The sequence below is a fragment of the Panthera pardus genome, unplaced genomic scaffold (genome assembly GCF_024362965.1).
Source record: "Panthera pardus isolate Hobbes unplaced genomic scaffold, ASM2436296v1 HiC_scaffold_22, whole genome shotgun sequence".
Classification (NCBI taxonomy): Eukaryota; Metazoa; Chordata; class Mammalia; order Carnivora; family Felidae; genus Panthera; species Panthera pardus.
The window spans coordinates 33680805-33706631 of NW_026526788.1; the positions used below are offsets into that span (position 1 = coordinate 33680805).

The window sequence follows — 25827 nt, forward strand, 5'->3', positions numbered from 1 at the left end:
AGTAAAACAATCATGGTTCTAGATAGAGGTAACATTTTTAAAACTTCATTAAGAAGATATGTTTCTGAAATGGAATTCTGAAAGGACTAGATGTGGTTTTATTTTAAAGGGATGTGTTGTTTTGTTTATTGTTATGTTATTGTTTTGGGTGCTAAGGGATCCAGGCAAAGTGAATAACATCTGCAATGTAGTCATAGGAAGTACACCATCTGCTGTCATAGCTGAAATGGAGAGTGCCTCAGGAAGGAAAGGAAGGGGAAAAAAAGTATGAAACTAGTTTTTTAAATGCCTATAAGCATACATTTTTAAGTGATTTAAGAAATAATTGGGAGCCACTTCAAGGTTATAAGAAAGGAGTAACTTCAAGATAGCACTCCAGCACATTCTTAGGTTAAAACAAATGAAATAGGATGATACTAGAGATAGAGAGGCAACTTAGGGGTCTGGAAAAAAAATATTCTTTTTACTATATGTGAACAGAAAGACTTATTACTAGAAATATCATTGACCAAAGAGGAGGCATAAAGAGAAATGACAACCTCTGTGATGCAATTTCCAATTTTTCTCTTTACAATTCAATGTGCTTTTCTAAAATGACTGTAGTACTTTCCTATACTTATAATAAAAATCCTCCTTTAGGGGCACCTGGGTGGCTCAGTCGGTTGAGTGCCAACTTCACTCAGGTCATGATCTCACAGTTCGTGGGTTGGAGCCCCACGTTGGGCTCTGGGCTGACGACAGCTCAGAACCTGGAGCCTGCTTCCGATTCTGTGTCTCCCTCTCTCTGCCCCTCCCCCGCTCATGCTCTGTGTGTGTCTCTCTGTCTCAAAACTAAATACACATTAAAAAAAAAAAAAATCATCTTTAAATAAAAAACAAGTCGGGATGTCTGGGTGGCTCAATCGGTTCAGCATTGACTTCGGCTCAGGTCATGATCTCATGATTTGTGGGTTCAAGCCCCACGTCAGGTCTGTGCTGAGAGCTCAGAGCCTGGAGCCTGTTTCAGATTCTGTGTCTCATTCTCTCTCCACCCCTCCTCCACTTGTGTTCTCTCTCTGTCTCTCAAAAATAAATAAATGTAAAAAAAAAATTTTTTTAATAAAAAACAAGCATGATGTATATATTTAGCCAAAGAATAAAAAGAAATGCCCATGTGTCCAACAACCAATTTAAGAAATGAAAAACTTAATGAGTGCGGAACTTCCCAGTTGATTATAATCTCCTTCCCTCCAGGGATAACCACTGTCCTGAATTTTATGAAAATCATTCCCTCTTTCTCACATATATGTATCCCTGAACAACATGTTGTTTAGTGCTGCCCATTTTTACTTTGTATATAAATGGAATCATAGTTTATATAATCTTCTGTGACTTGCTTCACTGTAATGTTTTTGTGATTAATCCAAGCTGATATATGTAGCTACAGGTTATTCATGTTCACTACTACAGTGTTTTACTTTAGGAATAAACCATAATTTTTAAACCTATTCTATTATATTCTATTATAGTTGGAATGGGTTGTTTCCATCTTTCTATAATCAGAAAAATACTACTTTGGACATTCTCAAATATATCTTCTGATATGTATATACAAGGAAGTTTTCTACAATATGTATCTAGGAGTAGAATTACTGAATGGTAGGGTATATGCTACTTCAATTTTACCTGAAAAATGTAATGACAAAATATTTCCCTAAGTAGTGGTATCAATTTATATTCCAACCAGCAAGTGTATATAAGTTATTATTCCACCTTTCGGGTAACAATTTTATCCAATTTTAAATTTTCTTATAATCTAAAGGGTATTGATTTACTTTAATTCCTTTTTTTCTCTTTTTTTAAAAAGTCATCTATTTATTCTGAGAGAAAGAGAGAGAGAGAGAGAGAGAGAGAACGCATGCACACGTGTGCACACAAGTGGGGGAGGAGCACAGAGAGAGAGAGAGAGAGAGAGAGAATCTCAAACAGGCTCACACTGTCAGCACTGAGCCCAACAAGGGGCTTGAACCCACAAGCCGTGAGACCATGGCCTGAGCCGAAAATCAAGAGACAGATGCTTAACCGACTGAGCCACCAGGCATCCCTGGTTGACATTTCTTAGATTACTTGGGAGGATAAGAATCTTTCATATTCTTAAAGATCTTTTGGGTTTCTTGTACTGAGAAATGCCTGTTGATGTGTTTTTCCCATTTTCCCACTGACTCCATTATCTTTTACTTATTCTTTATAGGAGTTCTCTGGGGAGTTCTATGCTGCATACCAATCCTTTGTGGGATATATAATTTATTGCCGATATTTCCTCCTGGCATGTAGCCTTGGGTCTTACCCTCTACTAGAGTCTTCTGATGAACAGAAGTTCTTGAATTTTCTGTAGTAAAATGTTATCAATTATTTTTAGTATTTTTTATGTCTTATTTAATAAATCCTGTCTATCCCTGAGGCCATGATATTCTTTCATATTTTCTTCTAAAACTTAAAGTTTTCCTTCCAGGTGCCTAGGTGGCTTAATTGGTTAAGTGTCCAACTCTTGATTTTGGCTCAGGTCATGATAACGGTTAGTGAGTTCAAGCCCCTCATTGGGCTCTGTGCTGACAGTATGGAGCCTGCTTGGGATTTCTCTCTCTCTCTCTCTCTCTCTCTCTCTCTCTGCACCCCCCCCCCCCACAATCTCTCTCTCTCTCTCTAAAAATAAACAAATAAACTTTTAAAAAAGTTTTCTTTCACATTTTAGTTCTTAGCTCAGTTGAAATTCATACTTTTGGTAATAATATGACATAGGGATCTAATTTACTTTTCTTTTTTCTATTCAGATAACCAATTACCTAATCATCATTTGTTGAAAAGTCCACTTTCTCCTTTGATTCACAGGGCAAGTAGCTAGTTTCCAAATATGTATTTCTGAACTTTTGATTTTGTTCCACTGATTTATTAGTCATACTGTGTTGACAGCACATTGTCTTAATTAATATAGTTTTATAAGCCTTGATATCTGATAAAGTAGGGTAGTCATTAGTACTTTTGCCAAATATTTCTGGTTCTTCCCTCTCCCCAGGATTCTGATAGGATCACACTTCCTGGCCCTTTTAGGATTCACTGGAGCCATATGATTAGTTCGAGTCTGTGATCTCTGAGCAGAAGAGATCTGCTGAACATTCAACTGCCTGTGCAAAAACCTCCAGAGCTCTTTTTCCCTCTGCCTTGGCCAATAGTCAACTTGGTACCTGCATTCCTGAGTGACTATAATCAGTAGGGTTTCCTACTAAACTGCAGTGGACAAGTAATGGGAATGGAAAATAAATCTTTTGTATATTTATCACTGAGATTTTAGTTTGCTACCAAAACATAACTTAGTCTACTCTGATACACAAGGCAAGTCATTCATTTTGTTATTATCCTTCAAGAATGTTCTGTCTTGGGGGCACCTGGATGGCTCAGCTGGTTCAGCATCCGACTCGGTTTCAGCTCAGGTCATGATCTCAGGATCGTGAGATCAAGCCCCATGTGGGGCTCTGCACTGAGCATGGAGACTGCTTAAGATTCTCTCTCTCTCTCTCTCTCTCTCTGTCTCTCAAATTAAAAACAGAATGTCATATCTATTCTTCCCTGTTTGTCATAAGAATTTCAGAATCAAATTTTCTCAACTTCCAGGACAAACTTGCTGGTCAGAATATACATTAGTATCACCACATTGGAAAACATACGGAAATACTGGAAAACAGTTGGTATTATAAAATTTAAAAAAAATTGAAGATATACATATCCTATGATTCTAGTAATTTCATTCCTGGGCAAATATGCAAGAGAAATATGTATGCATATGTAAATATAAATAAGAATGTTCTTGGCAATATTGTTCATTAAAAATTAAAAACTGTAAATAATCCAAATGACTACCAGCTATAGAATAGATAAACAAACTGGCTTATTTACACAATGAAATACCATATGATAATGAAGATGAACAAAGTCAACCTGCACATAACAATATGATGATCTTATTAACATATTGCTGCACTAAAGAAGACATACACGCACACACACCCACACCCACACAGATTCATTTAGAATGATTCCAATTACAATAAATTTCAAAAACAGGTAATTTTTAAATTCAATTGTTTAAGAATAGATACATAGGCAGTAAACTATCAGGTAAAACAAGAAAGTGATTATCACAAACATTAGAAAACTGGCTACCCCTGGGAGAAAGGAGGAGACGTGATTGAGAAAGAAGGGAGGATTCAAATGTCTATAGTACAGGCAGTATTCTATTTTCACCTAAAGAGTTGTTAAAGGATGTTCACTTTGTGATTATTCATTATACTGGGTCTTTGTGAGGATTTTATATAAATGTCATATATTTTTTGTTAGATTTATTCATATCACTTTATATACTGTATTACTATTTAAAAGTTTCTTTTAAATTGCATTTTCTATTAGTTGCTCGTATATTAAAATGCAATTGAAGGTCATACCTTGATCTTACAGGCAACAACCTGCTAAATTCTTATTGGTTCTATTGATATCTCAGTAGATGCTTTGGGATTTTTTTTTAACAGCCAATCATATCATCTGCAAATAATGATAACTTTGTTTCTTCCTTCCTAATCTTTATCTTTCCTTTTGTCTTATTATGCTGACTAGAACTAGTTCAAAGATGAATCAAATTATTTCATATTCTATACAAATATTTTTAAAGTAGCGAACAAAAAAGAGACATTCCAGGTGCTGATGATCCATCCCAGATTTACTCTTCCACTCAGCATCCCTTCTCTTCTCTTGGAAAATAAAGCCCTCTGGCACAAAAACAGACACACAGACCAATGGAATAGAATAGAAACCCCAGAACTAGACCCACAAACGTATGGCCAACTAATCTTTGACAAAGCAGGAAAGAACATCCAATGGAAAAAAGACAGTCTCTTTAACAAATGGTGCTGGGAGAACTGGACAGCAACATGCAGAAGGTTGAAACTAGACCACTTTCTCACACCATTCACAAAAATAAACTCAACATGGATAAAGGACCTGAATCTGAGACAGGAAACCATCCAAACCCTAGAGGAGAAAGCAGGAAAAGACCTCTCTGACCTCAGCCGTAGCAATCTCTTACTCGACACATCCCCAAAGGCAAGGGAATTAAAAGCAAAAGTGAATTACTGGGACCTTATGAAGATAAAAAGCTTCTGCACGGCAAAGGAAACAACCAACAAAACTAAAAGGCAACCAACAGAATGGGAAAAGATATTTGCAAATGACATATCGGACAAAGGGCTAGTATCCAAAATCTATAAAGAGCTCACCAAACTCCACACCCAAAAAACAAATAACCCAGTGAAGAAATGGGCAGAAAACATGAATAGACACTTCTCTAAAGAAGACATCCAGATGGCCAACAGGCACACGAAAAGATGCTCAACGTCGCTCCTTATCAGGGAAACACAAATCAAAACCACACTCAGATATCACCTCACGCCAGTCAGAGTGGCCAAAATGAACAAATCAGGAGACTATAGATGCTGGAGAGGATGTGGAGAAACGGGAACCCTCTTGCACTGTTGGTGGGAATGCAAACTGGTGCAGCCACTCTGGAAAACAGTGTGGAGGTTCTTCAGAAAATTAAAAATAGACCTACCCTATGACCCAGCAATAGCACTGCTAGGAATTTACCCAAGGGATACAGGAGTACTGATGCATAGGGGCACTTGTACCCCAATGTTTATAGCAGCACTCTCAACAATAGCCAAATTATGGAAAGAGCCTAAATGTCCATCAACTGATGAATGGATAAAGAAATTGTGGTTTATATACACAATGGAATACTACGTGGCAATGAGAAAGAATGAAATATGGCCCTTTGTAGCAACGTGGATGGAACTGGAGAGTGTGATGCTAAGTGAAATAAGCCATACAGAGAAAGGCAGATACCATATGTTTTCACTCTTATGTGGATCCTGAGAAACTGAACAGAAACCCATGGGGGAGGGGAAGGAAAAAAAAAAAAAAAAAAGAGGTTAGAGTGGGAGAGAGCCAAAGCATAAGAGGCTGTTAAAAACTGAGAACAAACTGAGGGTTGATGGGGGGTGGGACGGAGGGGAGGGTGGGTGATGGGTATTGAGGAGGGCACCTTTTGGGATGAGCACTGGGTGTTGTATGGAAACCAATTTGACAATAAATTTCATATATTGGAAAAAAAAAAACTGAGAACAAACTGAGGGTTGATGTGGGGTAGGAGGGAGGGGAGGGTGGGTGATGGGTATTGAGAAGGACACCTTTTGGGATGAGCACTGGGTGTTGTATGGAAACCAATTTGACAATAAATTTCATATATTGAAAAAAAAAAAAGAAAAGAAAGCCCTCCAGGCTGGACGAAGAAATATGGTTATTCTAACAATTTAAATTTCTCAGCTATTAGAATGAAGTTCAGCTCATCCATATTGTCAAATTAATCCATCTCACTATAAGTCTATTTATAATAAGTTTCAAATGAAGTGTACAATAATTAAAAGAATGCAAACTAGAGCTTCATTATTTAATACTTATATAGCACTGAGGGAATGAAAAGCACTTTGAGGAAAAACATCAAATTTTTAATATACTCCCAAATATAACAAAAGAAGCAGTGAAGAAAAATAAACCTAATGGATAGATGAGACAATGATGTGACGAGGAAAGTAGTAGAACTCCTTGGAGTTACGAAGATCCAAAATAGAGCCTTTGATTCCCTAAGCCCATTTACCTATCTGCCATAAGCAATTGCTTCTCTGAAAGAGTCCCAAGGTACATTCTCAGCCCTCATAAGTTAAAAAATATCTTCCTTTCTGTACTTGGGTATCCAGAAGGTGTCCCATAAAGTCTCTGGTTTTCTCCATCTTTTTTGGCTTATATAGTGATTCTAATTTATATTATAGTACCAATTTGTGCTTCTGGAAACTGAAACACAAGACTGTGACAATCAGTTCATTAGAGTCCCCTCTGGGTCAATGAAGAAGATGGTACAGTTCTAAACAAAGGCATGTGAGGGGGTCTATCATCCCTTCCTGGTACAGATGAGTGTTTCCAGTTTCAGGAGATTCTTCTACCAGGGATTTCTCCAGGATTCAAATTTCTCTAGCAAGTATCTTACTTTGGCTTTTTAGTTTTTAAATGTTATGAACCAGACTTCTCTTCGATTTGCTAGCCAAAGGGCTATATATTTCTGGTTTATTTAAAAGTAGAGACTGGGGGGGCGCCTGGGTGGCTCAGTCAGTTAAGCGTCCAACTTCGGCCCAGGTCATGATCTTGCAGTCTGTGAGTTCGAGCCCTGCGTCGGGCTCTGTGCTGACAGCTCAGAGCCTGGAGCCTGTTTCAGATTCTGTGTCTCCCTCTCTCTCTGACCCTCCCCCGTTCATGCTCTGTCTCTCTCTGTCTCAAAAATAAATAAACGTTAAAAAAAAAAATTTTTTTTTTAATAAAATAAAATAAAATTAGAGACTGGGGCACCTGGGTGGCTCAGTCGGTTAAGCATCCGACTTTTGATGTCGGCTTAGGTCATGATCTCATGGTTGTGAGATCAAGCCCCACGTCAGGCTCTGCACCAGGTGTGGAACCTACTTAAGATTCTCTCTCTCCCTCTGCCCCTCCTCCACCCCTGCTCACACTCTGTCTCAAAAATAAATAAATAAAAATAATAAAAATTTTAAAAATAAAATTAGATACTTAATGTCAGTGTACCCTTCAGAAAATCAAGCCAAATTCCCTTGTGGATGGACTTCTGTCTGAATGGGCATAGTCAGAAATGTTACAACTTGTAAAAGATTTGCTTTTATTAAAATTCATATTTAAACTCCCCAATTAATCAATAATACATATTTTGCTAAAAGTTCCAATGCTTCCAAGGGGAAGAGAAAAAAGATGTTTGTGACCCAAGTGGTAAAACGTTCAGAAGACTCAGTCATCTCTTTCTAAAGATATGTGCCCATCATGGACTTAAAATTCCAAAGTGATGCTGCTCAAAAAACGTCTTAAATCAGTTGTTGCAAATAACCAATACAACTGGGAAATTCTCCTGGATATTTTGTTACAGTTCTTACTCCAAGATGTAAAAGCAACTAAAACATATGACCACATCCAAGCATCCCTGTGACAAACCAAGAACTCAGACTTCTTGAAACTGAAAAATGACTCTGGATGTTTATCAGAACTCACACAGACTTACCTAGCCATAAATAATCCATTGTACATACAAACCAAGAAAACACAGAGAAGCTACATATTGGAAAAGCAGATAAAGTATAGAAAATGGACCTTTTATACAACCTAGTTCTTCCTCTATAGTAGCATACCTAAAATCTCTGAGTCAGAAATCTCTCACTTTCTGCTATTTTCTTTGTCTCTAAATGAATCCTCAGGTTTCATTTTATTCAGAAATGAAAAACTTGGGAATCAGATCATGGGGTCAAGAACAGGTATAAGGAATCTATTAAATGTGGTAATGGGAAACATTTAGGGAACGGGAAAATTTTAGTACTGGCTTTTCTCAATAGGAAGAGTTTGTTGTTAAATTTAGCTTTAACAAACAATAGCTAATTCCACTAAAAACACTTGGTTGTTTATTCCTTCAAAATAAAAATTTAGAATTAGCTCTTCAGGTAAATACTCCAAGTCTAAGCACATCTCAATAGTATCCTATCACATTAAATAGAGCTGTATGGGCAAGAAAGTTCAGAAAAACAGACTACCTAAGCCAAGTAACAATTCTCTGAAGCAAGCAAAACTGATCACATCATCTTTCGCACTAAGCCACAAGCAAATAATTCAGTAAGAAATTCTTTAGCATCCCCTGATTAAACTACCTCAATATTGATCATCTGGCAGCCTAATGGTAGTGAGAAGAAACAGATTTGAAGAACTTACCTTCAGAGCACAAAAGATGCAGGAATCTCCCATGCACTTGTGAGTTGTAAGCTGCCTAAAGCTACGTCGAAAGATGTCCAAGTGCCATAAAACCTGGCAATAAAAAAGGGGAAATACTTCAGTACTTTATAAGAAGACTCCATTTGATCTTAAATTCAAGAATTCAAGCAAACATAGGTAATGACTTCTGAATATATCTTTATTCCCAAGAGAAAACTCATTCTAGTATATTAAAACAAATGCCAAAAAGGGTGAGTTAGCTAACACAAGGGACAGAAGACTATATTCTGAAAAATACATTACTTTGAAAATGAAGGTCACACAGACAAAATAATGTATAACATACATCAAATGTGATCTTGAAGGGGAAATTTATGGGCTAAAAGCTGCAGAATAAGGGTTTACTTTAATTGTCCACACAAGAAACAATTTTTTTTTTTTTTTTTTTGGAACAAACTTGTTTTTTGAAGTATAGTTGATACATGTACATTAGTTTCAGGGATACAACATAGTAATTCCACAAGTTTATACGTTATGCTGTGCTCACCAACACAAGTGTAGCTGACATCTGTCATTATACAACACTATCACAATACCACTGACTATATTCTCTATGCTGTGCCTTTTATTCCCAAGATCTTTTTTTTTTTTTTTTTTTTTTTTTAAGATTTTTTAAAAAGGAATCTCCACACCCAAGGTGGGGCTGAAACTTACAATCCCAAGATCAAGAGTCACATGATCTACAGCCAGCCAGCCAGGTGTCCCTCCCCATGACTTTTTCATTCCATAACTAGAAGCCTGTATCTCCCACTCCCCTTCACCCATTTGCCCATCCCCCTCATCACCCTCCCCTCTGACAACCACCAGTTTGTTCTCTATATTTATAGGTCTGATTCTGCTTTTTGTTTGTTTATTCATTTGTTTTGTTTTTTAGATCCCACATATAAGTGAAATCATATGGTATTTGAAACCTTATTTAGAAGCTTGAATTATAGTGTGGAATTTTGTCTTTGTTGGATTTCTCAATTTTTGGACCTTTCTGAGAGATGTGTGTTCCTCATGTCAACAGATTAAAAAAATGGTAATATCAACAGTGATAAATCATGTTCATAGTATGTAACCTAAATATGATATGATGAGAATGGCACTTTATTTTTATGGTCTTCTTCTCAAAAACCTATAACCCCAGTCTCACAATGAGAAAAATATCAAACAAATCCCAATAGTGGGACATCCAACAAAATACTTGATTAGTACTACTCCTCAAAACTATCAAGATCATCAAAAACAAGGAAATTTTGTGAAAGAGAGCCAAGAAAAGCCTAAGGAGACATGACAAGCAAATGTAACTGTGGTACCCTGGATGGGATCCTGGAACAGAAGAAGATGCTAAGCAAAAACTAAGGAAAATTTGAATAAACTATGGACTTTAATTAAAAGATAAATGATGTAATATATAGCCTAATGCCTTAGGATGTTCCTCTTGCTTGGGTAACATTTTTTAATTAAGTTTATTTATTTATTTTGAGAGAGGGAGAGAGCATGCACACAAACAGGTGAGGAACAGAGAGGAGAGACAGAATCCCAAGCAGGCTCTGCACCATCAGTGCACAGCCCAATGTGGGGCTCGAATACACGAACCATGAGATAATGGATCAGAGCCGAGATCAAGAGTCTGACACTTAACCGACTGCGCCACCCAGGCACCTCTTGCTTGGGAAACATTTAAATGGCATCATATATGAAAAGGCACTATGCCTCCGGAGCCCCATACAAAGCACAGCTCTGGAGCTTCTTCTTACTTATGTGTCTTCAAGGTACATATTCCAAAAGTTCTTGGAAATGCACTATACTCCCAAATAAGTAACACCTTTTTATAATAAACACAGTGGGTTCAACACATCTGTGGCCAACATAGCATTCATATCAAAAGTCAGAATATTAGTTCATAGAAACAATTATTTTCAACTTGTAACGTGATTATAACAGGCACTCCAAAACCATCAATGACACAATCTTTAAGTACATAGAAGTGTGTGTGAGTGTGTGTGTGTGTGTGTGTGCCAGTATGTGTCCATATGGCGCTGGGAATTAGAACAGAAAGCCATAAATATTATTGTTTTAATACAGATAGAACATACAGAAAGAAACAGAATTATAAAAACAGGACTATGGCCAGAAAGGAGGTAAACACACACACACACCTATATCAATACCTTTTTTTGCCTGCTTCTAAATTTAAAAAGTATTATTAGTTTATGCACTGTCACTCAAAAACCCATATGCATCATCTGGGGGAAAAAAAACCGAACCAACCCTACCCAACTGCATGAAATTTACAGTAGTAATTAGGGAATATAGTTAAACTCTTTCTCTAGGCTTGACAGCATAGAATTTTTTAATGTTTTCAAATAAAAATTTGAAAACAGAGAGAGAGAATATGAAACTTTATTACATAAATAAGCTTAGCAAAATTCTTATATTATAAATGAGTAAACTGAAATACTATTACCTGTACAAGGTCACAGAGCTAGTCTACAGACAAACTAAAACTAGAATCTAAGTTTCCTAATTCATAAGTCTAGTACTTTTTATTTTTGTTTTTTTAAGTATTTACTTTTGAGAGAGAGTGTGTGAGTGGAGGGTTGGGGGGGACAGAGGATCCTAACCAGGCTCTGCACTGACAGCAGCAGGCCCAATGTGTGGCTCGAACTCATGAACTGTGAGATCATGACCTGAGCCAAAGTCAGATGCTCAACTGATTGAGCCACCCAGGCACCCCAGTCCAGTACTTTTCATACCAAATACATTGCCTTGGTTTTTCTTCTATCATAGCAAGATATTTTCTCATTATGTCTGAAGCATAAAACTAATATTTTACCAAGTTAATTACCTTGGATGGCAAATTCAATTTACTTTTACTCTGAGAAGCAGAAAAGAAGGGAAAGTAATTACTTGAAAGTTAGGCCAAAAGGAATGAACTTAACATTCTATGGGCCTGACAAGGCAAAGCAGACAGACAGGAAGCTCTGGGATTCTGAGATCACTAGTATGGTAAGCAACACCAAAAGGGAAACTCTGCAGTAGATAATCACACCTTAGGGGAATTTACTTTCCACTAGTTCTGTTTAAGCATATCTGTCCATACACCAATCATGAGCTACTACAAAAGAGCTCAGAGGAAGGGGATGAAGAAATGGACAAAGACTGGACTCCATTCAGTGTATGCTAAGAGCCTATATATTATAAGACAAAAGTAATGTACCTGAAAGGTCTTTGACTTGTGGAAAGAACTTTGCTTTCTTTTCTAGAGAAAAGCAAGTACGGTGATAAGACATCTTTGTCTCAAAAGAAAAAAAAAAAAAACAAGAACAAATCAATAATCACGTATTAAGATCATTTAGTTCACGTACTTTCTTTCTCCTTCAGGCAGGTAAGTAGTAGTAGTTACACTCATTATTTCTATTATCATTATTAATCTCTTTTTCATATAAATGAGGTAATTGAGGTTCAGAGATAAGTGACTTGCCTAAAATCACACAGATAAACTTAGAAATGATCTCAGGCTGTTGACCTCAAACAAAGACCATCAAGGATTATATTTAGAAGAGCTATTGGAAGCACAGCATTTGCAACTAAAAAGTCAAAGTTCACCAAAAAGAAAGAAATTACCCTTACCTGCAGGGCACTGTTGAGGAAGCAGCTGTTTTGTCCTGGCTCATTGCTGAGACCTTTGCTGGGGGCTATGGAGGTTGAGCTTCGAGGTGTAAACATGCCTTGGACACTACCACGGCCCCCTGAAAAATAATTTCTTTTCCAAGACATTATTGTTCACAATTAGCTTGAAAACTTAGAGAAGATTTTGTATTTTTGGGGAAAGAGTTTCTGTCTGCTGAAGTCCTGATTTGTGAAAGATAATCCAGAATTCAATGAATCTGTGTTGAAATATTTGGAGTTTACAACCTTCCAAACATCATCTATGTAGCTCAAGGAACTCAGGTATCCTCTTAGATCCACATGACAGAGCCGTCCCCCATTTGCTCCAAACAATGCCCAAAATTTAACATGGCACAGTACAAACACAAACAGAGAAATCCTTAGGTATTGCGTCCTTCTATTTCTCTTGAATTGCCTCCATAAAATCGTGGTGAAGTGCCTGCAGTCCTCAACTCCAACAGGATCCAGGATCAGGGTAGGATGTATTCTTAGGCTTGTTGATGATGCTTCTTGTGGACCGAAGATTCTTTCCAACTGGAAGGAGAAGCAGACAGATAAGCAAGAATCCAATGCAACCCTCCTCGCCTTCTATTGCCTTTTCCCATCATCGTCTGAAGTAAAAACTCAAGTTCTAAACAACTGACATAGATTCCACAAAGGTAAGAAATTTTGCTTGAATTATATGGAGTTTTTGTTCTTATTGCTGCTGCTCTTTTTTTAATATGCCCCAAACAGCTTCCATCGTTCCATTCAGAACTTCAGAAAGTCTCTTCTCTTCCTCTGTGACTAGAATAGCCAGCTGTGCCAGAGAGCTTTAACAAAAAGAAAAAAAAAAAAAAAAACTAAAAGCTTGCGTCACTTAATGACTCTCCTGGCTTTGTGCTATTCTGCCAAGATCAACGTTGCCTCACCTCTCACTATAAACTTGAAACCTTGGCAAACAATGACAAAAACAAACCAAAAATGCAAAAAAAAAAAAAAAAAAAACCTTAACAACAATAAAAGGGAGAAACGCTCAAACCAAAGAGGAAAAAAAAAAAAGGTGTGAGTAGTTTTTCTTTCAGAGGAAATTTCTCTGAAATTTTCTAGAAGACAGTTGATCAGGACAAAACGAACACCAAATACAGTTTCCAAAATCAAGCTAACAAAAATATTACCAAGTAAACATACACCAAATTAAGAATTGGAACAGTTTCTGTTAGATATTGTGAGTAAAGAAATTTTTAGAGGTGTTTTACATGTTCATGGCTATGAAAGCCTATTTAAAGATGGGAAGGCCAAGTTATCACTCTGGGCTCTGTTCTGAGGAAATGTCCCATCTCAGAGAAATATTCATGGCAAGTAAACCAAATGCCCTTAATATCATGTCCAGGAGAACTAAATCTTCTCCTGCCCTGTTTGTTTGTATGTTTCATTTTTGCCAGAGGATCAGAGAGATAATTTGGGTTACAAATAACTTAATCCTCAGATTATATCTGAGGCACTCACAATCACAGGCAATCCACTGACCAACATTACTTTTCAACTAATTAAAATTCCAGTGAGGCAACAGGGGAGAAATACCAAAGCAAACACCTTTACTAGAAGGAAATCTTCTAATCTCCAGCTTTAAGCTTTCATATAAGGCTGCCATGTCCACATAAGTAAAAAATTAAGAATGTTGAGTGTTAAATTTGGTTTCTAACAGTTCCCCAAGCTTCTCCCTTCCTTACTTCCTATCATCATATGGATCACCTAAAAAAGCAAAAATGCTAAAACATCTTAATCATTCTCTAAGAAATCATCTACCATTATCCACAGTGTGTCCAGTGGAAAAACTGAGGCACAGGAACATTAAATGGTTGCATAAGACTGTTCTTTCCCTTCTCTAAATTCCCAGACTATTTATAATCTACATGTCACAATTAAAGTATTTGACTATACACTGTAGAGTCATATTATCCTCTATTTGTTTTTATTACTCTCTATTTGTTTTATATGGTATCAGTCATATATCCTGAATGACTGTATGAAATGAAATACTAACTAGTGTCAGACAACTGCTAAACACTATACTTACATTCTTTATTTATTCTTTACCTATTATGTAGGTGTTAATACTTCCCTCTTTACAGAAGAGTAGAGTGAGACTTAAAGACATTAACTTGCTCAAATCAAACTGGTAAGTGGCAGAACTAGAATTTTTTGACTATTAAACTGTGACTTAATTATGTATTTTATCATACTATTCCAAAAGTTCCTATCACAGTGCTGGTCATAAGGAGGAACTCAATAAATACTCCCTGATGACTAGCATGGCACCAAGAAGGATTCCATGTCTCCCACACAGACTAAAAGACCCTCAACTCTCTATACACACCCTCATACACACCCCATTCGAAGCTACTAAGCAACTTCCAACAAGACATGCAGCATTCCTTCAGCTCAACTGCTGCAAAGGAATGACATACCAAGCCTCCACTTTGCTCACAGCCAAAAGGACTTGGCAGACAGGTGGGGTTTCCACTATCCGCATTAGACACTTACTGAAACTCAGCCTGCCCTATGATACACACCCTTGAGTTCAGGCAGCAAAGAGGAAAAAAAAAGCAGTCACAGAAAAAAAGATTCTCAGGCTCTGAATGGCAGCATTATGTAGGGTAAGGCAATAAGCCCTCACACTTGCGTTAGGTGTGTCAGAAACTAGAGGTGAGAGCCAGAAAGAATAAGGTCAAAGGAGGCAGTAACAAATGATCCAAAGAAATACTGATGACAAAATATTTCACTTCAATTGTAGGTCCAGCACCAAACCACACACACTTTCTACTATACCATCTACTATAGATATATAAGAAAGTCAATTAAGAATTATACCCACATCTAACAACCTATTTTTATTTTTTTAATGTTTGTTTATTTATTTTGAGAGACACAGAGACAGCTCACATGCACGAGCGAGGAAAGGACAAAGAAAGAGGGAGAGAGAATCCCAAGCAGGCTCTGCCCTGTCAGTGCAGAGCCCTACGCTGGGCTTGATCTCAGGAACCACAAGGTAATGATCTGAGCCAACCAAAAGCAAGAGCTGGAGGCTTAATGATTGTGACACCCAGGTACCCCAAACAACCTATTTTTAAAAAGAACAGAACTTTAAGGCACCTGGTGGTTCAGTCAGTTAAGCACCCGACTTCAGCTCAGGTCACAATCTTGCAGTTCGTGAGTTTGAGCCCCGCATCAGGCTCTCTGGTATCAGCATGGATCCCACTTCAGATCCTCTGTTCCCCTCTCTCTCTGCCTCTCCTGCACTTACTCTCTCACTCTCTCTCAAAAAATAAAATAAACCTTTAAAAATAAATAAATAAATAAATAAATAAATAAATAAATAAATAAAACATCTTAGGTAATAAATATTCAAGTATTTAGAGGTAAAAGATCATAATATCTGCAACGTACTCTGAAATGGTTCAGAAGGGAAAAATATACGTGTGTGTGTGTGTATTTTATATATATATACGTGTGTGTGTATATGTGTATACAAAGAGAAAGGGAAAATGGTACAATAAATATAGCAATAATGTTAACAACCGGTAAATGTGACTGAAAGGGATATGGGGATTCTTTGTACCATTTCTTATAACTCCTCTATAAGTTTCAAATCATTTTTTTAAAGTTTTTATTTATTTTTGAGACAGAGAGAGACAGAGCATGAATGGGGGAGGGGCAGAGAGAGAGGAAGACACAGAATCAGAAGCAGGCTCCAGGTTCTGAGCCATCAGCCCAGAGCCCGACGTGGGGCTCGAACTCATGGACCGCGAAATCGTGACCTGAGCTGAAGTCGGACGCTTAACCAACTGAGCCACCCAAGCACCCCTCAAATCATTTTTTTTTAAGTTGAAAGAGAATTAATATCAGCAAAAAAAAAAAAAAAAGAATTTAAAATTACGTAGAAATTACCTTGTAATGTATGCAGTATTCATGATTCAATGAAAAAATGACTAAAATCATTAAGCTAGTAGATAATAACCATGCCAGGTGATATTAAGCAATCCCAAACTAAAATTTAAAAAAAGAAAAAGGAGAAGAGAAAGATAAATGCAAAAAAGCCTGATATGATGATAAAATAAAAGTATTAGATATGAGGATAAAATAGAATAAAGTTTCAATACTACATCTATGAAAAGGAAAACTCAACATACAGTACAATGCCTAGTTGTTATAAGAGCAAGCGATGTAATTATGATATACAAACAGGAGCAGAACCAGACTTGGAGTTAGAGGACATGGGTTCGACTTCTATATTTTTACTATTTTGGGTAATCCTGAACTATTTAAGTGTCCTGAACTTTGTTTTCTGGGTCTGTTAAAATGATGGCAGAATACCTATTTTACACAGTGGTTGAGATTTAATGTAATAGGCATGCCAAAGTACTAGCAAGTTTTCAAAACAAAGAATGAATAATGAGTTCCACTAAAATGAGTGAACTGCGATGTCTGAAAGTGTAAGTGTAAATTTTGGTTTGGGGACTTCAGGATACTAGAAAGCTGTAAGCCACCAGGAATAAGTCTTCTAATTGTATAAAAAGAACAATAACCCTCATACAGGACAAATGATATGTTAGCACAATTTAACTATGTGCTTGGAGAAACAGTTGAATTTTACAATTACTTTTAAAATACAAAGTTTAACTTTCTATTTGTAAAAAGCCAAACAGTTGAGCCTATTACAAGGAACAGAGTAACATTTTAGAAGGTCTACAAAGAATGACCATGTCCAACTGATCAATGATTCAAAATGGAAAAACCATGAAGAGTATCTCAGTTTCTAATGAAGGAAGAGTAACCCCATTACAAGTGATTAGTACCAAAAATAACCCAAATATTAGGAAGTCAAACTGCACTACAATGAGATATCCAAAGAGTTAACCAGGAAAGTTGCTCCCATTTCTAGTTTCTATTACTCTATACAGCAGTTTACTTATTTACTTAAGAAAACTATATTTGCACTGATAAATCAACAAGAAATTACCTCAATCCCTCGGTATGCTCCATATGTCTATAATTCTCAACTATATAGTACCTTGCTAGTTATTATAAGAATTAAAACTAGTTAATTCAGGGGCGCCTGCATGACTCAGCCGGTTAAGCATCCAACTTTGGCTCAGGTCATGATCTCATGGTTCATGGGTTTGAGCCCCACACCAGGCTTGCTGCTGTCAGCACTGAGTCTACTTCAGATCCTCTGTCCACCCCCCTCCACCCTTCCTCCCCTGAAAAAATAAATAAACATTTTTAAAAAATTAGTTAATTCATGCAAACTGCTAATTCAATGTCCGGCATATAGTAATTACTGTATAAATGATTGTTATTATTACTATTACCTTTCAAACATTTCCTCCTTGTAAGTTCTTTTCCCTCTAAAGATAACCTCATACAGATATCCTATATTCTTTAAAAAGAAAAATAAAAACAGCAACAACAAAGACCACCTCAAAATTATTAACTCCTATGCCTACTGTCCTAAATTTTTTTGTACCTTCCACTACTAAATGTCTCCACAATTAATAACTTACAACTGCTACCTCTTCATGCTCACTATCAACTTCTTCAGGACACGGTGCTAATCTTGACTCCACCACCACAACTTTCCTTCATGGAACATCGCTATCTAAAGAAGTCTCCTAACTGCAAAACCTACTGGCTTTTTCCACAGGCCTCATTCTTCTTTTTTGCAGCACCTAACACTGGCTGCCTTGAGGCTACATAATCCTGGATTCATTGGGTGAATTAATAAGAAAATGAGAGAATGAATAAAATGGAATAACAAACCAGAACACTGGTTCCTCCTCCTGACAGTTCACTTTTCCTCTCCTTTGTTACATTCTTAAAAGAATACATTCCTTAAAGTTTAAATCAGAAGTTCTTGCTCATCTCTACAATTCCACCCATGGTATTCTCATCCTCCTCTGTCAGAACTTCAACCATCACTTCTGGTCTGACAAATCACAAATCGGATGAACTCTAAAACCAAATCACCAAATACTTGCACATTGTCACACTTTTGTAAGTTCAATATGTCCAAATCAGAAACCACCTCCTGAGGTGCCTGGGTGGTTCAGTTGGCTAAGTGTTCACCTTCGGATCAGGTCATGATATTGTGGTCAGTGGGTTTGAGCCCCGCATCGGGCTCTGTGCTGACAGCTCAGAGTCTGGAGCCTGCTTTGGATTCTGTGTCTTCCTCTCTCTGCTCCTCCCCCACTTGTGCTCTGTCTCTCTTGCTCTCAAAAATAAACATAAAAAAATTTAAAAAAGAAAAAGAAACCACCTCCTTTGCCCCCAAATATAGTGCCTCCTCTCTGATTATCTTTTTTTTTTTTTTTTTAACTAATGGTATTTCCAATTACCCAGGCTGAAAACCTCTGTAGTTTTGGACTCCTTCCTATCCATCCCCTCCTTCCTTATCCATGTCACAAAGTCTTATCAATTCTCCCCTCAAAAATCTCTTTATTGATTCTTCTTTTTCACTTCCACTGTCATCACCCTAGTTTATACCACAATTACTTCCCATTTAGATTATTATAATAGATTACCTCTTGCTGGCCTCCTATCTCTTGCCATTCCAATTCACTTATATAATTACTTTTTTGAAAAATTAATATTTCTCTTTAATATGCCTCATTACTTCTTTTTGTGCATTTTACACAAAAAGGTAAAAAGCTTGAATTATGCCTTAGCAGAAGAGCGAGGTAGGATCACTCTCACCTTTTTCAAGTCCCAAGCAAGGCAAAGATGTCTACTCTTACCACTCCTATTCAACATCATACTGGAGGTCACAGCCTATGCAACAAGGCAAGAAAAAGAAATAAAAAATAGAGAGATTGGGATGGAAGAAATAAAACTGTCCTTATTCACAAACAACATGATGTTCTTTAACATTTAAAAGTCCCAAGGAGGGGCGCCTGGGTGGCGCAGTCGGTTAGGCGTCCGACTTCAACCAGGTCACGATCTCGCGGTCCGTGAGTTCGAGCCCCGCGTCGGGCTCTGGGCTGATGGCTCGGAGCCTGGAGCCTGTTTCCGATTCTGTGTCTCCCTCTCTCTCTGCCCCTCCCCCGTTCATGCTCTGTCTCTCTCTGTCCCAAAAATAAATAAAAAACGTTGAAAAAAAAAAAAAAAAAAAAGTCCCAAGGAATCTAAAAAAAAAACAACAAAATTCTGAGAACTAATATGTGGGGTAAGTCATAGAACACAAAGTCAGTACAAAAAAACCACTGATTAACTATACTTCTATATACTAGCAGTAAACAACTAAAATTGAAAATTTTTACAGTGCCATTTATAATAACACCACAAAATATAAAATAATTAGGCAAAAATATAACAAAACATATGTAAGACCTATGTAGTGAAAACTATGAAACACTGGTGAAAGAAATCAAAGATGATCTAAACGTAGAAAGGTATGCCATGTTCATAAATTGAACAATTTTAAGATGTCAGTTCACTCCAAATTGATCCATAGATTCAATGTAATGTCAAATAAAAATCTTAGCAGGATTTCTTTTTGTAGAAATTGACTAGCTGATTGTAAAAGTTATATGAAAAGGCAAAGGAATTAGAATAGCCAAATTAATTTTGAAACAGAAGAACAAAGTTGTAGAGCTCAATAGTCAACACCATACAATACTGGTGAAAGAATAGACAGATCAATGGAACAGAACAGTGGCCAAAACAGGCCTACATATACGTGGTCAACTAATTTTTAATAAAAGTGGAAAGGCAACTCAATGAAGAAAGGATAGTCTTTTCAACAAATGATACTGGAATAACTGAACAACATGCAAAAAAGTGAACCTTAACCCACACTTTATATCCTACACAAAAATAACTCAAATTGGATCATAGTTCTAAATGGAAAACTTAAAACTATAAAAATTCTAGAAGACAAAATTTTGTGACCTTTGGTTAAGCAAAGATTCCTTAGATATAACAAAAAAGCACAGTCCATTAGAAAAAAAAATTAAAGAATTGAACTTTATCATAATTAAGAACTTTTATTCTTTAAAAGACACTGTTAAGAGAATAAAAAGGCAAGGCAAAGATTGGAAGAAAATATTTTCAAATCACATAATGGATAAGTGACTTGTATCTAAAATATATACAGAATCCTCTAAACTCATTGATAAGAAAAATTACCCAATTTTCTTAAATGGGCAAAAGATTTTAACAGATCCTTCACTAAAGGAGATACACAGATAGCAAACATATAAAAAGATATTAAATATAATTAGTAATTAGGAAATGGAAATTAAAACCACACTATGTGCTTATTAAAATAGCTAAAAACAAAATCATAAATATTTAAACCGTGCTAAAAAATATTTAAAACTGGATGATAACAAGTGCTCATGAGGGAACGCCTGGGTGACCCAGTCGGTTAAGCACTCAACTCTTGGCTTCAGCTCAGGTCATGATCTCACAGTTTCGCGAGTTTGAGCCCTGTGTCGGGTTCTGCACTGGCAGCGTGGAGCCCTCTTGGGATTTTCTCTCTCCCTCTCTCTCTGCCCCTGCCACTTGTGCTGTCTCTGTCTCTCTCAAAATAAATAAATAAACTTAAAAAAAAAAAAAGTACTAATGAGGAAGAATAGAGCAACTGGAACTCTCCAAAATTTCTGATGAAAATGAAACATGACACAGTTAGCAATTATAAGTAAAGTTAAATATACTTTTACCATATGACCTAGCAATCCCATTCCTAGGTATTTTACCCAAAAGAAATGAAAGCTTATGCTCACATAAAAACCTGCATACAAGTATTTATAGTGTCTTTACACATAATCATGAAAAATTGGAAACAACCCAAAACTTCTTCAACTGGTAAATGGTACATCCATACAATAGACTCAAAAATAAAATGTAAAGAACACTGTCATACACAAAAGCACTGATGAATTTCAAATGTACTATGCTAAGTGAAAGAAGTCAGACTCAAAAGCTATATACTACATGATTTCACTTATATGACATTCTAGAAATGTCAAAATTAAAAGTCAGAATAGATCAGTGGTTGCTAGGAGTTGGGAGTAAGGGTAGAGGTTGATTACAAAGAAGCAGTACCAGGGTGATGAAACTGTTCTGTACCTTGATTGTGGTGGCATCTCTATAATGCATTTAGCAAAATTCAGAACTCTATACCAAAAAGATTTTGGTATTTTTATGTAAATTTTGGTAATTTAATGTAAATTACCAAAGATTTTTAAATTGCTTTTAAAAAGCATATTCTGAAGTGTAAATTAAAAAAAGTTTCCCAAAAAAATCCCTCTTGCAAAATAATACGCAAATTTTTTAGCTTGTTTCCTAATAATACAATCTGACTTTAATTTACCTTTTATATTTATCTCCTTTTATTTCCCTATATGAAACCTTCTTCCCAAAGTGTTCTTCCATTTCTGTGACCTTAACTCTGTTTTACCTACTTGGGATATTAAATATCCTTCTTCCCCTCTTTACGTAGTCCAGCCTCTTTGTAAAAACCGTAGAAAACCTTCCTTGGCCACCTCAAGCCTGAAGAGATCACCCCCATTTCTTAATTCCTAAATAAGTTTTCTATAATTTTAAGAACAATTAATGTTTCTATTATACCAATGTTTCTAGGGTCCCCTGTTACCCTCCATCTCTAAAGGATGAGCTTTATCCCACCCCATTTGAGAATGGGGAATGGATGGAGGTCAGAAGCCAACTGTGTTATATCTATATATCTGTTATTGTGGGTTACATTATCACAAAATTTTACCAAAGCTTCTTTTACTTGTCATATAATCCATCTTTCTGTTTATAAATTGTGACTCTACCTATACATACAGAAAAAGTATGAACTACATATATATATAAACTTGCCATATAATTCTTTCATCTTATCAAGCAAGATATTTTTTTAGTGTTTACTTATTTGTTTTGAGAGAGAGAGAGGGAGGGGTGAGAGAGAGAGAGAGAGAGAGAGAGAATCCCAAGCAGATTCCAAAAAGAAAAAAACTTGGTGAGCATGTAATATACATTACAAGTGAGCATGACACTTAAGTGTCAGTCTATTCCAAAGAAGGTGTCCACATACAGTTTCAATAGAGAATCTTGTTTAGTTTTTATGCCATTATATGATGATTAAAAATAGCCACCACCTAGAGTCGATGGGGAGGGCAGGGGCGGGTGGGAAATGGGTGATGGGTATTGAGGAGGGCACTTGTTGGGATGAGCACTGGGTGTTGTATGTAAGTGATGTATCATGGGAATCTACTCCCAAAGCTAAGAGCATACTGTATACTCTGTATGTTAGCTAACTTGACAATAAATTATATTTTAAAAATAAATAAATAAAATAACCACCACCTGGATAATGGCAACTAAGCTGTATGTACAAATTTATTCAAATTTAAATTAAAAATGCTCCCATAGCCTATTACCAAGTACTCCTCTCTGATTTTGCCCCTCACAGTAGCAACCAATGGACTCTCAGCATTCTGCAGAGAACAGTCCTAGACTACAACAAACTGAGAGATAGCAGGCTACCTGGCAGCTATTTATTCCCAAACTCTACAGAAAATATATCATCATCTTTACCCACATTTACTAGTTTCCAGCCAAGTCTTAAAACTATGAAGTAATCAATCAAAGGTGGAAAGAGGAGAAAGAGCATCTAAGAAATTACTGTATTGCTCTCAACTCTGAATAAATTATAGTGACCTGTATTATACTATTGCTGAATAGACTCTGAAGAGCCCTAAATAAGTTCTGTTCATAATATTTTTCCACTTAAGGTATAATTGACAAATAAAATTATAATGTAGTATATAATAGAGTATAAAATGTGATGATGTGATATATGTATACACTGTGAAAGGACTCCCATAATCAAGTTAATTTAACACATACTAGAAAGAGAATAGAAAAGATAAAATGAAGAGCTGGATTTTTGAAAAGATAAATAAAACTGACAAATCTTTAGCTACACTAAGAGCGAAGACTCATAAATATACTCAGAAATGAAAGAGGGGCACTTGGGTGGCTCACTAAGCATATGACTCTTGATTTCAGCTCAGGTCATGATCTCAGGGTTCATGGGATTGAGCTCCACCTAGACCTCTGTGCTGACAGGCTGACAGCATGATCCTTCTTGGAATTTTCTCTCTCCCTTTCTGCCCCTCCCCCACTGGCATACATGCACATACTCTCTCTCTCTCAAATACATAAACTACCAACAAAAAAAAAAGAAGAAGAAGTGAAAGAGGAGCCATTTACAATAACTGAAATCATGAGAATCATAAGAAACTACTGTAAAGACTCTTAACTATAGAGAACTGAGGGTAGGAGGAAAGGTGGGTGGGAATGGGTTAAACAGGTGAGGGGTATTAAGAAGGGCACTTGTGATGAGCACTGGATGTCCCAGGAAACCAATATTACACTGCATGTTAACTAACTGCAATTTAAATAAAACTTCAGAGAAAAAAAACAAAAAAGTTTTTTGTTTTTGTTTTTGTTCTTTTTTGAGAGAGAGAAAAAGGGCAAAAGTGAGTGAGGGGCAGAGGCAGGCAGAGAGAGAGAGAGAGAGAGAGAGAGAGAGAATCCCAGGAGGGACAAGAGCGAGAAAGAGAGCAGGGCTCACCTGAAGTGAAGCTCATGTATTTTAGTATCCAAAAACTATCAAGAACTGATCGAACTCAACACCCAAAACACAAATAATCCAGTGAAGAAATGGGCAAAAGACATGAATAGATAGATACTTCTCCAAAGAAAACATCCAGAGGGCCAACCAACACATGAAAAAATGCTCAACTTCGCTCATCATCAGGGAAACACAAATCAAAACCACAATGAGATACCACCTCACACCTGTCAGAATGGCTAAAATTAAGAACTCAGGCAACAACAGATGTTGGTGAGGATGCAGAGAAAGAAGATCTCTGATGGGGTGCCTGGGTGGCTCAGTTGGTTAAGCATCTGACTTCAGCTCACATCATGATCTCATAGTTCGTGAGTTCCAGCCCGCATCAGGCTCTGTGCTGACAGCTCAGAGCCTGGAGACTACTTTGGATTCGGTGTCTCCCTCTCTCTCTGCCCTTCCCCTGCTCACACTCTGTCTCTCTCTCTCTCTCAAAAATAATAAACAAACATTAAAAAGAAAGATCTCCTTTGCACTGCTGGTGGGAATGCGAACTGGTACAGCCACTCTGGAAAACTGTAGGGAAGTTCCTCAAAAAATTAAAAATAGAACTACCCTATGACACAGCAATTATACTACTAGGTATTTATCCAAGGGATACAGGTGTGCTGTTTTGAAGGGGCATGCACCCCAATGCTTATAGCAGCACTATCAACAACAGTCAAATTATGGAAAGAGCCCAAATGTCCATTGACAGACAAATGGATAAAGAAGATGTGGTATATATATACAATGGAGTATTACTCGGCAATCAAAAAGAATGAAATCTTGCCATTTGCAACTACATGGATGGAACTAGAGGGTATTATGCTAAGCGAAATTAGTTAGAGAAAGACAAATATATGACTTCACTCATATGAGGACTTTAAGATACAAAACAGACGAACATAAGGGAAGGGAAGCAAAAATAACATAAAAACAGGGAAGGGGAGAAAACATAAGAGACTCTTAAATACAGAGAACAAACAAGGGTTGCTGGAGAGTTTGTGGCGGGGTGGGGGGGGGGGTGCTAAATGGGTAAGGGGCATTAAGGAATCTACTCCTGAAATCATTATTCCACTATATGCTAACTTAGATGTAAATTTAAAAATAATTAATTTTTAAAAAGAAAAAAGTAGACCTTACCAAAATTAAAATATTTTGTTAATTGTTGATTTGCTAATAAAACAAAAGTATTTTACTTTAATATTTATTAGAACATTACAACTCAAAAAAATAAAATTAAAAAAAAAAAAGCAGGACCCCTGTATTATATGAGCTTCAGGGTCCATAGAATCTGAATCCTATTACAGAAAATGGGCCCCTATAGTATATGTTACTTGAGAAAAAACATAATTCAAAAGCTACTTTAAATTCAGTAATACTGGGGTACCTGGGTGGCTCAGTCAGTTAAGCATCCAACTCTTGATATTGGCTCAGGTCGTGATCTCCCAGTCATGAGATCAAGCTCCATGCTGGGCTCCTTGCTGGTGTGGAGACTGCTTGGGATTCTCTGTCTCTCTCTCTGCCCCTCCCCAAGTTCATGCACACAT

The 25827-nt window shown here is 36.8% G+C and overlaps 1 protein-coding gene and 1 long non-coding RNA gene across 24 annotated transcripts in view; one reads left to right on the forward strand and one right to left on the reverse strand.

Annotated features, from left to right (window-relative positions):
• Positions 1 to 19686, forward strand: part of LOC128779008 (uncharacterized) — a 182381-nt gene extending 162695 nt beyond the window's left edge. The window contains exon 2 of the long non-coding RNA XR_008424837.1: positions 19536 to 19686. This is a non-coding gene — a long non-coding RNA (uncharacterized LOC128779008). The remainder of the gene's footprint in view (positions 1 to 19535) is intronic.
• Positions 1 to 25827, reverse strand: part of USP54 (ubiquitin specific peptidase 54) — a 133864-nt gene that overhangs the window by 50488 nt on the left and 57549 nt on the right. For 21 of the 23 annotated variants that reach the window (XM_053909547.1, XM_053909550.1, XM_053909554.1 and 18 more), the window contains 2 exons: positions 12574 to 13146; positions 8896 to 8988 (listed from right to left, as the gene is read on the reverse strand). In XM_053909547.1, the coding sequence (XP_053765522.1) occupies positions 8896 to 8988; positions 12574 to 12720 (240 nt within the window). In that variant the 5' untranslated portion in view covers positions 12721 to 13146. Of the gene's footprint in view, positions 1 to 8895; positions 8989 to 12573; positions 13147 to 19347; positions 19423 to 25827 lie in introns of those variants that run through there. The other 2 variants (XM_053909552.1, XM_053909563.1) reach the window with 2 other exon arrangements.